This window comes from Lutjanus erythropterus, chromosome 3, assembly GCF_056507025.1.
Source record: "Lutjanus erythropterus isolate fLutEry1 chromosome 3, fLutEry1.hap2, whole genome shotgun sequence".
NCBI lineage: Eukaryota > Metazoa > Chordata > Actinopteri > Lutjaniformes > Lutjanidae > Lutjanus > Lutjanus erythropterus.
The window spans coordinates 20,697,698-20,716,332 of record NC_139319.1 but is presented as its reverse complement, the minus strand read 5'-3'; the positions used below and the strand labels follow the sequence as shown (position 1 = coordinate 20,716,332).

The window sequence follows — 18,635 nt, the reverse complement described above, 5'->3', positions numbered from 1 at the left end:
CCGTCCTCTCTCCTCCACGCAGACAGAGAGCAGCTTTGAATGTAGAATTGCCTGTGTATACATGCTGTTTTTTTGTGTTTTGATTTATCCTAATATTGCAAGACCCCTTAGAATTTCTCATACAAACACATGGTCAGAATGTACAAATATATTTTCTACTTTATAAATTAATTCAGTTTTAAGTTAATTCAATGGGCAGCTGAATCTTTTGGTTTAGAGGAGAGACAAGTAACACTTCTTTGCAAAATCCTCACACGCCAGAGGGATCTCCACGACAAAACGAAAAGACTGGAAGATAGCAGGACTCAGGGTTAGCTATGAGAGAAAGAGTAGAGTTTAAAAAGCTTCGAATGAAGATGAGATTCAGGGCTACGTGTGTTCATCTGGGCTGGTACTTAAGAGAGATAAAATAGCCAATCTCTGCATTAAAACTTGGAAGAAACTCAAGTGGAAAATGATGGGAAGAAACATCTCATTCTTTCAATGGAAATGTCCATTTGCCACTACTTAGAGGCAGTTAAGTTGTGCATGGAAAACATGTGGGCTAAAAGAGTGAAAAGAAAATGCGATGCCCGGAAGAGATTGATTAATACTTTCATCAGACACCCACGCCATTAGTTGCACTTGGTTTTTTGCACAGATCTCTTCTGAGTGGTTTCTCTAAACCACTTCTTGCTATTAATTTTTGGACTTTCAGCATTTAGGATTTTGTTCCACAGAATCACCTCAACCCACCTCCATATTAACAGAAAACTTACAGCAAGGAAACTCTCCTCTTAACTGGCCTCACCAGAGCAGAAACAAAACAAACATCTTCACCTCAGCTCCATCAGCACTACCCTTAAAGGTAGAATATGCAGGATTTGTCAGTTGCTGTTTGTAAACACACCAGAGAGATAGTTGATTACTGAGTCTCATTCCCAGGTCATAAAGTACCAACACTCTGGGTTGGTAAAGCGTCCTGAACACAGCAAAATAATGAGAAAAATACAGGCAGAGGGCAGGGTCTCCGCAGACACCACCACACACTTCTAGTGGATCGCAAGTGATTGATAAGTATTATTTTTAAGAAAATCCTGCATAGTATGCCTTTAAAGAACGTAACTCAAAGGTGAATGTTAGGTTTAGAACTGTCTGTCGTTGTTCAACAGCCTCAACAAAATGTCAGCTTAGTGGAACAGTGCCTGCTCTTCTTATTTCCACAAGATCATTAAGGGAATTCCTTAAAAAATGAGCTGCAGTATGAACAAGCTGCTGTCACATTTGTCTTTTTTAATTTTTTTTCACAAACTGATAATGTGTGTCATTGGAAGTATCCCTGAGGTGGTTTGGCCACATCTCTGGTTTCAGTGATCCACAATTCAAGGATTTTTCAGCTTTGCTCTGATCTTGTGAAGGCTTAACATAGGCTGTTGAAGGAGTAAGATGGCGACAGAACCAAAAGTTGGCGAGATGTTATTTCAAGGTTGAGTAATATTTTTAAGCCCAAAGGGATGTTTGTGGTGATGAGAAGAGGAAGCTCTAGTTGTTGGGGATGCTCTGCAGATATGTGAGGATGTGCTGGATCTTCTCCAGGCGTTCTTTGAGGCTGGTCATGGAGAGGACAGACAGCTGGTAGCGTGGGTCAATGGGCAGGACAGCCAGGAGCCACCAGCAGCAAGCTGGACCATTAGGAGTGGCCTAAAAGAGATGAGGAATAGTGTAAGAGCTCTGCTTTTAACATCATTAACATCATTTTTCACGAAGAAAAATGTCAAATATTTACTGGTTCCAGCTTCTTAAATGTAGGGATTTGCTGCCTTTCTTTGTCATTTATGACAGTAATTGAAGAGTCCTTGATGGACAGTTATCAAAATGTGTGAAATATTCTGTTTTTTTTCCTTTCTCCCAAAACAAATTTGCAAACATTTGAAACTAAATCTGAAATGTGCCTATCATGTGGCATCAGCTATCACACGGCAAAGTCAAGGCATCAGTACAAAGGACAACAAATTGAGTGAAAGAAAAGTCCAGAAGTCTAACAATCACTACTGATGTAGCTCCTATTGTAATTGTTTTTCCTATGTAAATTTAGTTTTTGTGTTGCTAGATTCTTGTTCATATAGTCAATTTAACAGAGCAGAAAGAAGCCTGACTGTTCATAGTGCTGTCATGAAATCAATTTACCTGTTCATTCATCCAAACTAATCTGCAGACAATAACTGTAAGTAGATTTAACAGATTTAAAAAACATTTCTGTGGCTCCTTCAGAGTTCTAATATGTGTGTTATACTCAAGGACGGCTAATTATCAGGTGAAGTACTCATTTTTGTACTGATAGCGTACTAGTATTACGTACATAATCTACAATCCTGGAATGAGTCTAAACACAAATGACCTTTTACGGTAATCTGCCAGAGGAATGCATGTTGCGTCAGAGTTACTGAAAGAAAATTTTTTGTTTCTTTGAGAGACTGATTTACAATATGTGAAAAAGATTTGCTGAGTGAATGCAGTGCCTGAAATTACATAACACCAACAACGATCACAGTCAATGCTTTGGTGTTTTAGTGTGAGTGTGTGTGTGTGTGCACGTGGCAGAGTTGGGGATTCTCTTCATGACACTCTTCTGACGCAACAGGGCCACAGGGATTAAGTATGAAGCACCCATAAAGCTCTTTAGCCTATATTGTCAATAGACTCCGCCCCGTGGTTGTCCTAAGAGCCGAGCAGTAATCCCTCTCAGCGCTGCAGGCTGCGAGCTGGAGCTGAGCACACACACCAGCTGTGTTCCGGTATTAAGACCTCTGAGGCAGGTGAATCCATGGTAATGTGGGTTCCCCCAAAAGGCAAATGTGTCATGAGACGAACCAGTTTTAAACAAACAATTCGCAGTGTCAGACAAACTAATGACAGCTTTACAAAATCTGCAGTATTTGCAAGGAAATTACTGCTTTTGTAAAGCTCAGCTGATGCAGGTTCAGATAACAATGATATTATTATATCAAATGGTGTTCCTCAGCTTATGTGTACATCTGGTTATTAATAAGATGTGACGACCACATGTACTGGAGGCAGGCAGGCAGTTAAACAAATGACAGATTCTGCACCACCGTCTGTTGAGCTGTGATGTGCTGAAAACTCACTGCTGCAGAGTATTTTCACACATTCATCTGACAATCAGACAATAAAGATTAGTTTCTGTTCTGGGGACCCAACGACCCAAAAGAGGTTTGACTGAGCAAATATTTATGCATTGTTCACTGAATACAGTTTTACAAATAAGGCAAATGCTAATCATTCATTTTGACCCACCAATATATCAGCTGGCCCTAATGCTTTGAAGCATCTAGTGTTCCCATGAACGTCCAACTTGATGCAAATGCTTCAATTTTTGTTGTTGTTGTTGTTTTGTTTTTTGAAGAGAAAAAGACACATTGGTCCATTCACTGGGTTGTCAAGTTGACTTTTGAGACTTTAAGACAGTAAATAAAGGACAAAACAAAACTATACAAACTATATATTAAAAAAGATCAAATATTTGGTCTAATACTCTGGCTCTGACTGGACTAGACTGTTACAGCCTAGCGCAGCAATTATGATATAGTGATGTTTATACTCTTTAAAAATATGGGTTCAGTATTGTTACATAAACTATTCTGGGCAGGATTGAGCCAGTCTCTAGAGATGGAGGTACAGATGGATAAAGTGCTGGATGTTTACCTGAATATCAGCTTCTCGTTCCGGCATCGGTCCAAAGTGCTGCAGGATCTGGTTGTGGAAGCGGATCTTGAGGTTCTGGAACCAGACGCGGGCCTGCTCATACACTGCATCATGCAGCTCTTGTAGCCTCTCTAGCTCATCACGGTCCTCCACCTGATAGAGCAGAATCAGTTAACCAATCACTAATTTTTCAATACGTTCCTCTGAAAAGAATTTGTGATGAATAATACTAAAACTGACACCGCACCTAAAATGGTGATTTTATGTTTAAAACATAGGTTTTGGGGAGAAGTATTGTTACAAAAGCATTAGATACTGAGAACATTATTCAATGTGAGGCACCATTGTTCTTACCCTGATATCCTCCAAGTGTTCAATGTCAGCAGTACTGTAACCATCCTTCATTCCTCGGGACAGGACCCGGAAACGTTTTCCTCCAATAGTATCCACGACTGATCGTCCGTCAGGAAGGAAATGGACGCTCCTGATGGTCAGCATGCAGCCATAATCTACAAACCTGCAGGAATGGGCACAATCATTTGTTAAGACAACTGAATTCTGGCAGTTCAAGACCCAGTGATCCTTCTGTGATCAGACGATCCAGGAAAGACACATTTAACAGTTTACACCAGAGTGTATAGAGGAATATGAAGAAGTAGTTTTAAATCCTCTGATATTGTAATTCATACATATCCATATTTTTGTATGTGTTGGTGCCTGCATGCTTACCCTTTCTGGGGATCATTAATGCACATCCCAAACTGTCGTGTGCCCGTTTCCATGCAGCGGCGAATCATGAGGCGGTAACGTGGCTCAAAGACATGTAAGGGGCAAGGCACGGTGGGGTAAGCCATGGTACACACAAAGATAGGCACATTCTTCGTCAGGCTGCACAGAAGGAGAACAACATTTTAGACCCTCTGAGCCTCTTTGAAGCCACTGCAAACAAACATCTGATGAATAATATTAGAGTCAACCAGACCAGAGACAGGGCCACTTACTCAGAGAGCTCTCTGGTCTCCTCCAGATGACTTTTAGTCCTCTCTGCATACTCTTCACTTAAATACTGTTTGATCAGGGTGTCCAGGACAGTCATCACCATGTACTTCCTACATGCTAGATACTAGAGACAGCAGGACATGAGGTAATGATTAAACAGGAAGCAAGGAACACATAATTAAAGACAATTCATGTCAAGACTAGTATCTCACCTCTTTCAGGCTTTCTTTGCAGAGAGGACACTGGGGTGTGTGATCCAAGCAGCGTTCCAGACAGTTTTTACAGAAGGTGTGGCCACATGGTGTCGTTACAGGCTTATAGAACAACCTGGATTGATCACAGAGATGCAACATTTACTCTGAATGATCACTCGTTTACAAGTGAACAACGCGAGGTGGCATATAAACTTCATGGTGTGCACATGGCCCTCTTACCTCATACAGAGAGAGCACTCCAAGTCAATGGGGTCCACCAGGTCCTCTGGGACACTTCTGAGGGTTTTAGCTTTGGCAGCCTCTTGTTTGGAGCCTTTCCCCATACCTGGAGTCAACCAGGGAGAAGAAAAAAATTTAATTAAACATCTCTGTTGTGTATATGTTGTTGGAACATAAAAAGGTTTGCTTATTAATTATATTAGGGTGGGGGATTTCACAGCAGAACATTTCTTAGTCAAAGTTGTCCATTTAAGCTTAATTTTATGCACCATTATTACTATCATATGTTTTAAGTTCTTCTTTATTAAAATATAATACAATGGGGAAACAAATGAAAACAACACAATGGTAGGATTGGCTGTTGACCTTGTTTTTTATGCTTGCTACTTCCACTGTGCACAACACAGGGCTCTGTGTCCGACACTGACAGCTTCCTCTTCAGCAGGCTGCCCTTCTCTTGGTCGCCCAGCTGAGGAGCAGAGCAAACTCTCTTCAGCCCCTCCTCGCCACAACTTGAGCCATGCATTCGTAGTGAGTGAGCTCGGCTCAGACCGGGCCGCTCCAGGCTTTCCCAGCGTTTCTGAATAATGACAGACGACAGAAGGGTAAGAGGATGGTGGTGGTTCCTTCTGGCAAAAGAAGCATTGGATCAATTCACTGATAAACTATGTCGTAACAGTTTTCCAGTGTGCCAGTACCTCCTGGATGTCCAGATGGTGGTGTGCTGAGGCAGCGCGGACCGGGTGTTGTCTTTGGACTGGGCTCTGTGGTGTAGTTTGGGAATCGGCCACAAGAGTTTTACTGCGTAAGTGAGGCGATGTATTTTGTGTCGTTTCCCTCAGGCCGACCTTGACGTTCTCATCAGCCGGGGACAGCAGGTCACACAGGATCTGTAAAAAGCATGATTTCCATATGAGGTCAATATCACCAAAGACAATTAGAATTATGAGTAATTATGAGTAAGGAAACTAATCTAAACGAATATGAGGGTAATCAATGTGGATGCTGGTATCCATATACTATTATTCTTCATTATTGATAAATCTGCTGATTATTTATTCATTGTTTACTCTATAAAATATTAAAAAATATGAAAAATGTCTAACCACAAACTGCTTCTTTTGTCCAAACAAACAAACAAACAGTTCAAAACTCAAAGACTAATAAATCATAAATGACAAACAAAAGCAGCAAATCTGGACATTTAAGAAGCTGGAACCAAATGTTTAACATTTTTCCTTTACAAATGGCTGAAATTATTAAATGATTTTCAAAACAGCTAGCAACTTATTTTATTCATCAACTAGTCAATTAATGGACTAATCATTCCAACTCTACATATATTACTTGAGTACTCATAGTTGTAGAATCTTGTCTTCTAGATGATGTCAAATAAAGTTCAATCTAACCACCAGGTGTTGGCATTAATCTGATTTTAAAATATTGTTCTTCATTGCATAAAGTTAACCTTGACTAACACAAGATAAGAAGAAGTGTTCATGACACTGATAAATGTAGATAAGTTGTTCATTCATTTGAATTTTTCCTCTAGGAGTGTGTCTTGAAGGATTTGACAGACATGGCTACAGTTCTGTTAGTTGAAGCAATATCAGCCTGTGTATAAGGTCTTAGAAGTCATCACATTTAAGAAGCCAAAATTATGTATGAAAAGTCTTTTCCAATGAAAAAAAGGTTGGTATTTTTAAGTTGAATTTTAAATGAAATGTTTTCAAGGCTTGAAACATACAGTGCAGAATTCTTTACTCTCTGCACAAAGCAGGTCATTGACAAAAAAATTAACTGCTCTATACTGTAAATAAAATTCCTTTAGACCAAGAGCAAACTTGGTTATGATAATATACATATTGAGGTGAGGGGAAAAGAGCAAACTTTCAGACACCTGCCTTGTGGTATTTTCAGAACAGACATCAGAATGACCTAATTTTGAACTCGGCGACCGAGTAGCAGAGAACATCCCATCTTCCCAGTTAAGTTTAAGCTGGTGGGATTGAACTTTGGTCTCTGATGTACAGATCAGCATTATTTCCCAGAATCCTGCTAACAGAAATCTCATGTAAGAGTAGTATAGTTATTGCTGATGCCCTAGACAGATACAGGTTTTTTATCATTTTTGTAGAGCTTTTCAGTGTTGCAGACTTTTCATCTCTCAGTGAGGGCAAGAAGGTTGGAGGCTGTCATTTTCAGTTGCATTCATTTTCATTATATGGGTATTGGAACAGCCTTTGAGACTGTAAGTGTGAATACAGGTTGCACAAACTTAATTTGACAATCTATTGATGCATGCCGTCCGGCTTCTGTGGCAGATTGATATCTAGTCTGAGTCACGTCCCTCTCAGGATCAGAAAGATTAAGAATTCCGACATGATGTCAATATGACCAGCAACCCTACAAAACAAGTCCAATCAATTTCACACACTTTATACCAAGTGGAAACTAGAAATGACTAATGTGATTATGTATCCTTCCTCATACAATGATGATTCAGCAATGATTACACAAACTTGAGCACTATCAGCAGCTGAGAGTAACACTGTTTCAATGCAAAATAACAATAAACTTTCATGTTATTGTGAAAACGTATGTAGTACTATATACATGAAGTAACTCTGTGCATCTTATGTAACTTCAACGCTGTGATCTGTCTATTAAGTGGTACTAATGTCATTACAGACAAGAGTCACAAGACCTGACTCCCTAACAAGTTATGTAATTCCGTGACACATGACCCTAATACAGAGAACGGGCCATCTTTGTGGATGAGAAAGTGGTAAAAAAATTTTTTTTTTTCTTTACAACATGTTACCACATATTTTACTTAGTGACAAATGCTCTTGAGAGGTTATCCGAAAATGAAACAATGCATTTTGCATCCACTGCCTGTAAAACAGTCTCCACTGTAAGTAATCTCTGTCAGCACATACAGACACATTTTCTATGCAGAGAGGACAACGCATGATGTAAATCCTATTTTGAACGCAGCAGTACAAGTGGTACTGTCATGAGGATGCCCATTAAACTCAGCAACTCCACCTTGTCTCCAGTTAAAATGTTTATTTAGTCATAAAGCTTAAGTGGCTTTAAGATACATGCCATGAAAAGAAGCAGGTTCCATTAAGTTAATGTGGTATAACAGCAGATGCAAGCTGTAAAAACAGAACAAATGCCTCTGTGCAATGAAGATCAAAGCATTCACGGCCATCCAGTCAAAGACTTGGGACACTCATGTACCTAGACTCTTTGAAGCATCAGTTCGCTCGCTCCTCCAACAAACTTACATAACCACCTACTGACCTAAACTCAGCTGACTGCCAGACTTCAGGATGACAACAGAGTCTGATGTTTTGTCTTCTTGTGTTCCTACACTGCCAGCAGACTAATCATAACCGCTTTCTCTTAAATTCTCTCACCTTTTCCACTTGTCTCTTAGCACAAGGAAAGTCCTCGTCCACAGCCAGGCATTGGAGGAAGACTTGCAGAGACTCATCAACTTGGCCCATTTCATGCAGCACAACAGCTTTCCTAAACAGAGCCTGAAAGGGCAGAAAGAACGAAATCACATTTCTGTACAAGCATGTCTGTAATTGTACATGCATCTTAAGAAAAAAAAAAAAAGATTCGAAATCATGCTGAATTGTTTTAAAATATCCAGACAGAACACACACTTCTAAAGACAAATGAGAGAATCTGCTTTTTTCTAATTACGATACATTATTTCTATGTTATTCAATAAATAAATGTAATATTACCGGTTATGCACATGCTTCCCCATGATATTCTTTGCACCACAAATAACGAATATCTTTGGCTTCAACCCAGACATTTGGACTCCTGTTACTGATGTAACAGTCATTAATGACTTTGACCTTAATCACTGCATTCTCAAATGTGGTCTAGAAACCTTCCTCAGTCATGATACACTTTTATAACTTATTCAACCAAAGAAAAGGCCTTTCATACAATATTGAAAATAGCAGGAGGGTATTAAAAAATATGTCATGTAAACAAACACACAGTCACATCAAAGAAACTATTCATTGGCTATGATTCAGTTAATTCAGCTGCCAAGAAATTAAGTTTAAAACAATCTTCTTCTATGACAACACAAATGATTGAATAAACATGATATATGTGGCATCTGTAAACAAACCTACAGTTAACTGTGGACTATTCCAAAGATTAAACTAATGAGGTGCTCCCTGTCTGGCAGTCTTAAAATATACTTTTTCTTAGTAATGGCCAGCTGACCAATATACCCAACTGAACAAGTGCCAGACTCTAGAGAGTAAAGGCAGGCGTGTGAGCATGCACACACAACCTGGCAATACCATCATCCTTACAGCACCTACAAAGTGCCTGACATTAAATCTGGTGTAATCATAGCTCACATTGATTATCCTCTCATCATGAAGTCATAATAATAGTGATCTTGTTGCTAAACAGAGGAGATTTTCAAGACAAACTTTAGTTTCTGTAGCACAGGATGACAAACTACTGTAGTATGAGTGAATGACCTACTTCAGCTGAACACTTGGACCCCTGACAAAATTCTGTGTCCTCTAGAGCCAGATGATATTGTTTGAGAGCAGTGTATGCCTCTGCTCGAGACAGTCGCACCACTGCTGTCCTCTCTGGATCTGCGGGAGACATAAGGAAACAGAAAGAAAAGTCATTATCTTTGCTATGCTGGAAAACATAGCATTTTTGTTTTTTACAGATATCATTCACATGTGGATTATCTTACTGTCATGAAACACAGCACAAGTAACAGCAATCTTATCATACAGATGACATCAATTTGTTTATATATTTAATGGACAACTTATGGCCTTTCCTACAAGCATGAGTAGGTAGTATTTACCTCAGCAGAAAGTTTTAAAATCTGTAATTTCCTGCAAGTAATGTATTACATGAACACAACAAACCTAGGATATATACTAATTGTGTCACTGAATTCTCTGCAAACAATGCAAAAGAAAATTAAGTTATAAAAGCCTGCAAAAGATAGATGGATTTGTTATTCTCTTCCCAAAAGTAAGTTGGTAAAGGGAATACAAGAGATACAAACCCTGGCATGTACTCTAAATGTTTTAGGTGTGGCTGAATTATTTGGATATTTTATTGCTGTTGATGTGGTATGTGTTAAAATCAGGTTTTACACATTCATCTAATTACTCCATTTTGTTGAGAGTCTCAACCTTCTGAAAACAGTTTGTCCTGCATGCATTACTGACTAATGGATTCTGTGAGTATCTGCATTCCATCAAAAGTTCACTAAGCTTAATTTTCTTCACTGACGGTGAAGCGATTTTTCAGCACTTGGCACACTATCAATCCAAGTCATGTACTACCTCTCACGTGAGATTTTGTTCATTTTTCTGATGTACGGCAGATGCTAATGGGAACAAGACCCTGGGTAGTTTGTCTAGACATCATAACATCTGAGTATCAGGGAGTTTCTGTCCTGTCTCTCACGTGGTCTGCAGCACTGAGGGCCAGCACTGTCAAAGGCAGGTGGCCTGTCCCATTGAAACCAGTCTGCGTCCTTGACTCAGTGTCAAGTGACAATCTTGTCAGAAGGTATCACACCAGTTATCCTCATTTCGCCTTTACATTGATTGCTGCTTCTCCCCATTTAGATTATTTGGGGGGCATTTTCACCTTTAAAGGACACTTGACAGTGACTGTAATGTAATTTAGTGTCAATCTGTAATCAATTTACATATCTATATTTTTGAAAAGTGCTTTATTTTTTAAGTGTTTGGTGCCTATGTGTAATATGTACAAAGAATTCTGGAGGGTTTGCTCCACCTTATTGGTTATGCTGGGTGGTTGATATATGATGAATTACAGGTATTTAAGAAGGTGACTCCCTGTATGTATCAGAAACAGTCTGAGAGGGATGGAGCTTAACACTTTGTGCAAATAAATATCCTTTAAATGGGAGCTGATAGGTGTGCAGACCTCTCTGTCTCTACTCGGGCACTATAGGGATGTGCATGTCTTTTTCATCATCTTTTTATCAAAGTTACACAATGCAGGAACACAGCAGGTTGTGCATCCATGTTTTGCAAAGGGATGTTTTGTTTTACAGCCTTTTATAGCCCTTAACAGCCTTTCAGCAGCCAATCTGTACTTCACCAAATGTTCAAGTAGCAAAAGAAAAAATAGATATATAAATATATCAAAAAATATAAATATGAAGACGAATAACTCCAAGTGCGGTGATGCATTCCATCGGTTTCAATACCCCTCAGCACTTACAATGCTGTAGTTTAGGTTTAGTCAGTCCCTAGATGTCATACAGGCAATGTTTGCATAACAGAGTTCAGGGTATATAGTCTTACAGCAAGATTACATGGGTTTTTTATCATTTGGCCCAAATACCATGGATGTTTTCGTAAGGCCCCATAAGCCAGGAGAATGCTGCGAGAATTTTATAACCCTAATGTCAGATCACCAGGCCATTTGTAAGGGTGTGGGAGATCAGATGTCAATTTAAACGGCTGCACATAGGTTATCCCAATCTCTGCAGTATAACAACCATGAATGAATAAGGAATTTAAAGGTTATAACTCCCTAACTGCAATGGCATTAAAGTAGCAAAGTCACCTGAAAATTTCGAGGTAATTTAGGATGAATAACCTTACTATTTCTCTTGCAAGGCTGTTCCATACCCTCAAAGCATCATATCTTTATGTCTAAATTTTTTGGTAATTAATTCCATGAAATCCCACCAGCAGACAGGCCATGATAACCACAACAATTCACACCCATTTTTATCCAAGAACTGCTAATGGAACTTGCAGGCAGTTTCTTGCTCATGATCATCTTCAGGAGAACAGTTTGGAGCTTAGTTCTTTACTCCAGGGCACAACAGAATTATGTTACTGGTCAAAGTCTCATTCACTTCACTTATGCAAGCTTTTACAAGTGATTATGCTGGTTTGTGGCAGCACCAGCAGCCACAAACCAGCACACTCACTGGTTTGTTATCTATAAATCATCTGCCACAGACATAGCCTAGTTTCTCTCATTGCATAACTTTATAATTTGTTACAAAAGCTAACTCACTGTCTGAGTGTTTATCTGGACCACCAGCCTGCCCCTAGTTGCTTCCTAAATTGACCCACAAATTTGACCTTCATTCCAGTTTAACACATTTATGAAACCGTGGCTCCGGACCAGCCATAACACTTACAAAATATAAATGCCCTCCCCTATAAGTTACAAAACCTGCCCCAATATGTGTCATGACCTGCCTTATGCAACTTGCAAAAAAGCGCGCATGCGCAGATTGTACAATTTCGTAAGCAGGATACAGCAGGCAATGGGAGGAGATCGGCAGCAGTACAACACATGGGGTTACTAGTAACGGTTTTTGAAAATGTTGGTCAGTAGAACTTACACTACTTAAGCCCCGGGGGATCCACTGACAACAAACACTAATAGGACACAATGATAGTATATCATTTTTGCATGGGGTTCGTTTAATAACGGCTCAATAGCAAATAATATTTCTGTCATCCTCAATGAGCGTGCGCACACCCTCCTCTGTCCATGGATGTAAGGTTAAATTATAAATGTTCATGTCTAAAAGGGAACCCCAGACCGGCGAAAGATCTCGCGAGACTTATCATCTAACCCTAAATCATGATTTCGCTCTTTCTGTACATGGTTATTTCTGTCCCTAAACCAAACCACATTTTAACCATTGTGCTATCACATTAAAAAACATTGATAATTTATACAAAGTATACTTTATATTAATATTGCGTTCAAATCTCGCGAGAGTTCTGCAAATCAACGGTTCCCTTCTAGACACGACTCTTGGCACCACTTACCACGCTGAATAACATCCGTAGCTAGCGACACGGCTTCTTGGTAGCGTTTTCTTCTACACAGGTCGTCTACTTCACATAGCGTTTTTGACTTTTTCATCTCCTCGGGGAACCATTTGTCTAAGAGTCCGCACAAAATTACATTCGCTTTCGCCCCAGCGGTGACGACTTCACTGCACAGCTTACACTTGGAGAGCAGCCGTCGTTGTAAACACCTTTTGCAATACGAATGTCCACAGCCTATGGTCACAGGTTCACCTAAAAAGCAATGGCAGTTGGGACAGTCGAATATATCGCTGCCAGAGCTGTCCCCTGCGCCCTGGCTCCGTGTGTCCGGTGCTCCAGCTGCTTTCCTCTTAAAGTTACGGAGGATACAGTCCACGAAAGTGCTTAATTGCTCAGGGCGTACAGGGCCGTAGCGCATAGCCACTGAAATCCAGTCGATGGCTTCTTTGAGGCAGTTTTCCGAAGCTAAAGCGTTAGCTTTCTGTAGTATAAGTTGATGGTGGTCCTCCTCTTCTTCTGAGACATTATCCGAGTCAGCACCAATGAAGAAGACGCCTCTCTCGTTCGCCGCGTCCTCCAGTTGCTGCTGGAGCGCCATTGTAGCGTCAAAAAACAAGAAAATGTTATGTGGATTTAGGTTTTCGTCTGTTAACGTGTCTATACATTTCTATAGCTGCCGCGGTCCTACACAATATAGTCAACAGACTTTCACATAGACACCCGTTTGTTACATAAAAAAACACCGTCACGTGTTAGCGAACTCGTGTCGTGATTGGTCAGAACGTCTCGGTTACAAAACGTGCGTTCGAAAGTTTCATAACTACGGAAGAGACGTAGTGAAGTTGGTGAGTGTGCCAGATTACTGCGCTCATTTGAACTGCTGGTTTTTGACTCCCCAAGGCTCCCATTGTCAACAATAAAATGTACCAGTTACATAGACTATGATATAACGCTTTGTTTAATCAGAAAGTTGGGCTTTTTGAAAGATGTCAGCAAACTTAATCAATAAAACTCCTTCGTAACTGGTTGTGTAATAAGATTTTGTAACACTTTCTAGTTTCAATTTTATGTAATTTCTTCTGTCCTCCCTGGCTGTGTCTAACCTATTTTATTGTCACTTTATATCACATGTCTAACAGTACATTAACTTTCATATTTTATTTGCCCTGATAAGAGACCTAAACCCTGCATTACACATAGAGAAATTGAGGTCGATCCCTCACTGTCCGAAAGCTATTTTCACTGTTTACCTGTATATAAATTTGCATACTCACACAGGATCCAAACTGTCAATTAGTCAATTATTAACACTATATGATGTAAATCCACTTTGTCCATATGAATAACATTCAAACATGCACAAATATAAAAAGACCTATTCTGGGTTTTACTTAGTAGACACCACTTTTTTGTGACCAGTTGCTTTATTGTTTCTATAAAGAAAGAGATGCAACAAGGAGAAGCAAGCAAGACAATTTATTTGTCCTCCATTTACTTTGTTTTTCTCCAACCAACACAGACTCAACAATACTCCAACCACTCCAACTGCACCCCCTTATCCTGATGTGATGAACCTATTAAACATAGAAAAGAAAAGAAAAACACACAAATAAACACAAAACAATAAAAAAACAGCAAACTATCAGTCTAACTTATCTTTAACATTATCTTCATTCGTTTTCCACAATCCGTAGACTCAGTCCACCTGTAAAAACCAGTATATCTTAGACACTAGAGATGCTTCCTGCAGATCTGCTGCTGTGACATGTTGCTTTGTCTGTTGCAGCCTGTCATCACCTGTCATCTCATGCAGTCTGGACTACTGATGACCTGTAACCACTGCACAGCTTTTTACAACGCAGGAGCTAAAATTAGCAACATGTCATATGAAAAAAATTAAATTGCTAAAGCAAATGACCTCATAAGAACACAATGGTGTCCTGAAGCTGTTGGAAACATGATCCACCAACAGGTTCAGGGTACATTTTATTTCCCTTTATGAAGAAGTATTATTTATTTAAGCTAAATGTGAGTTGAATTAAACATTCATTCACTACACAAACAAAAAGAAAACAGATTTAGCACTTGTCTAAACAGCCTAACTATCAAACAGGTTAGCCTTCCTGTCCCCAAGATAATTGATCTCATATTGGGTAAATTCACATTACAGCAGCTCAAAGTGGTACAGGTAGAAAAGGGAGAGAGTGATAAATACAGAATAAAAAATATAATTTCACACAGTATTAGTAAATGTGTAACCTGTGCTGTTGTGGCATTCTAGTGACACAAACATCGGCCAGCAGAAAAAAAAAAATAAAAGTCGTCCAGAATCAAACTTTCTTCTGAAAACGTTCCATCGATCTGATGACTATTCATGGACATTTGGTTAGAGCCTTTAGAGGTAGAATTTATTTGCTTTGTTATAATCTTGTTATAGTCTTGTTAAGTCATAATTAGGCTAAATGTAACATAGCAGTTTCTTTTCCCTGGATTTTCTCCCATCAACAAGCTCCATCCCCACCCTCTAACCACTGACATGATGAACCACTGTTCATGGATCAAAATACCAAAACAGACACACAAACAGCAAACATTACCAAAATTACCACTACAACCAACTCATTCATCCCAGCTGCACCCCTACCCATTAATCCCCTGTCCATCATAAACCAAAATACCATTCAGACACAAAAGGATTAAATAATTATTCTAATTTCCTCCAAACACTAGTTTTCTAGTGTGGCTTTGACCAGCAAATGTTGTGCTTTGGCAGAGAGTTCTTGGTAAGAAGAGAGCCACTCCTTCGCCAACAGTGCATGTGGTGGTTTCCAGCGAAAAGCTACTTTTAGCAGCTGTGAGAGCAGCTACCAAGACATCATGTGTAGTTTGTTCCACAGAGGAATAGTCATTAAATAATAACAGACAACGTGAGTGAGGGGTGGCTCTCTCAATAATATCACAATTATCAGAATTATCAAATTTCTGAGACCCAAAATATATTCAACTCCAAGCACTGCCAAACCATCTGAAGAAAAATGCAGATGTCTGGACATAAGCAAAGACCTTTCCCCTCTCTGGATTATCGCTTAGTTTTATTTGTTGTAATGTTCAACGTGTTTCTGTCAGTGCTGATGCTCAGGGGCGTAGTGGCAAACGCTTATTGATTTATAGTTGATCTGGGAATAGATAAATAAACTCTCAGCCTCATTTCAAAGGGGTGGCTAAACTGAATTTACCCCCATTTCGCCCCTAAATTCTCATTCATCTCTTTATTCATGCGTGTGGTGCTGTAATTGTTTGGACAACCTTGGACAGATGTTGTATAAGGTAGTTGAGGTCGTATGAGGCCAAGTGGGGCGTGAACCTAATGCAGCTTTGTTGTGGAGGGACGCTGCCCTCTGCTGGTCAGAGTGTTTCTTTACTCCAATAAGAAACAGAAGTGCTGCTGGAAAAAGTAATAATTTACAAAATGCTTCTTGTAGAAGTCCATTACATAATTTACAGAAGTAGACAGAACTGTGAAAAATGTAAGCATTAAAATGGGTGTGTTTAGTGATAATACAGCTGTGAATCTATGTGTTATAAATAGAAAAACAAACAATGCAAACATCTCTGAGACCAATTCTTTACCAAAAGCAGAAAAGTTGGAACTGAAAAAAGTGGGAGAGCACTCAGAGGTCACATAAATTGCCAGCATATTTTCTGGGTCTTTGTCACTTGTATGTTCTTATGATTAGATTGTGGTTTTTTAGCTTGAGAACCTTCATTTGTGGCGAGTTCATGGCATGTGGCTTTTTGATTGAAATGTGTTTAAATTAGTTTTAAAGGGACAGTTCACCCCCAAATCAAAAATACATATTTTTTTTCCCTTGCCTGGAGCGCTATTCATCCATTTATATCTGTTTCCCAAACTTCTTTTTTCTGGGGACCCACTTTGTATAAAGAGTTTTGTCCATAAATGAACATTTCTGAATATTTTTTACCACAATTGCCACTTTCACTAACAAAGACCACACCAACAAAGATATGCATTTGAACAATTTATTTATTATTAAAGATGTAGTGGGGGGATGCAGGATGGAGAGAAGGAAGAAAGGGGTTAAGGTTTGAGGGATGGAGATGTGGGATGAGAGTGAAGGGACGTGGGATGAAAAGAGAGGGATGGGGGGTGTAGGATGAGAGATGTACAGGAGGGTAGGAAAAGGGAGAGTGGATGTAGGGTTTGAGGTACTGAACTGAAGGATGGGTATGACGCAATCAGCTGGTGGCCACAGGACAGGTTGGAATTAGGTGGGGTTGAGACTCTGGGTTAGATACCATCTCTTGCAAGCTTCTGCACTGTAAAATCTAATAAGTTGGGTAAACTCATTTCCTCAAAAAAAAAAAAAATAATAATAAGTTGCAATTTTTAAAGTAAAAATAACTTGTTTATTTTAAGTCCACGATACTTAGACTAACTCCCCAACCCCCCACCCAGTTTATCATCAGATCCAATGCAGAGTTGGAGTGATCTGCACATGTCTGAATGTTGAAAAAAGCAGTGCCACACAGAGGAAGCAGATCCTTCACCGTTCTCTTTGCTAAAAGATGTCCACTGAAAACATTTAGAAACAAGCCAAAGAAAACTAATGAACAAGACAGACCATTCGTGTGTAAAACATTGGTATTATAATGCCTTAGAAAAAGAAAAAAGATATTCACAATCACTTTCTATTATTAGGCTGTGAAATAAAAGGGCAAAAGCAGATCCAAAACTTTCTGATTAAATAATGAACTGATCATTTTAGCTGCACTTAGTTTAGTTTATGATGAAACATGATCATTTATAAGTTCTTACAGTGTTGTGCATACAAGATTTTTAATTTGTAAATAACACTATTGCCTACATTTAGACCTACTTAAAAATAAAATTTTCCCATGAAATGTGGTGGAGTAGGCTACAAGTAGAAAGTGACAAACACCTAACACACTGAAAAAAAATGATTATGGGAGGATGTAAATGTAACACAAATTGGCATTTGTTTAAAATACAAGAAACTGCATTTTTTTTCCTTAACAACATGTATTTATGTAATCCCAGCTGATCTTCTGTCATACAACCAAACAACAAACATTTTATGGTTGAATTTACTCTGCAAAGTGAGTGGAGTCACATGGCCTCTTTCAAATGTGAGGTGCCCGTCACTCACTGCAAGAGCCGCCATTTTATGGAGCGACTATTGGACATTAATCAAACTCCTCGACAGAGGACGGTGCAGACTGACGGAGTTCAAGGTAAGAATAAAGTTTGCGAAGTTGGGTGAGTTAGCTACAGTCTTTTCAGTTTTCAGATCATTGTAGAAATAAAACTAAAGAAAACCAGAGGCTTTTTGTGAAGATATTTTTAGCAAGCAGCTTTGGGTCTGTAGTGTAATAAATGAAAGATTGTGGGATTTCCGACAGCTGGTAATTTCTGGTTTTATCTGGTAAAATGTATTTAAAAAGGATGAAGTAAAGACTTGTCAGTCAAAATGTCCGGTAATAAGGCTCAGTCATAGTAATTTAGCCTGCAGCACTGACAGGCTCTTCATGGTGCTGCTTCTCCATTAACCTTATAACACCGAAGTGTTAAAAGGTGTTCCATGATTTACACAGC

The 18,635-nt window shown here is 39.2% G+C and overlaps 1 protein-coding gene across 1 annotated transcript; it reads right to left on the bottom strand.

Moving 5' to 3' along the window:
• Nucleotides 1-730: 730 nt before the first annotated feature.
• Nucleotides 731-13,748, bottom strand: lonrf1 (LON peptidase N-terminal domain and ring finger 1). The gene is made up of 12 exons (XM_084715338.1): nt 12,998-13,748; nt 9,672-9,790; nt 8,564-8,686; nt 5,834-6,025; nt 5,502-5,715; nt 5,136-5,241; nt 4,914-5,028; nt 4,704-4,825; nt 4,432-4,590; nt 4,057-4,219; nt 3,703-3,855; nt 731-1,680 (listed from the first exon to the last, which is right to left on the bottom strand). Exons 1-12 carry the CDS (start codon nt 13,596-13,598, stop codon nt 1,522-1,524), a joined length of 2,226 nt encoding a protein of 741 aa, XP_084571464.1. The 5' UTR covers nt 13,599-13,748; the 3' UTR covers nt 731-1,521.
• Between the last annotated feature and the right edge of the window lie 4,887 nt (nt 13,749-18,635).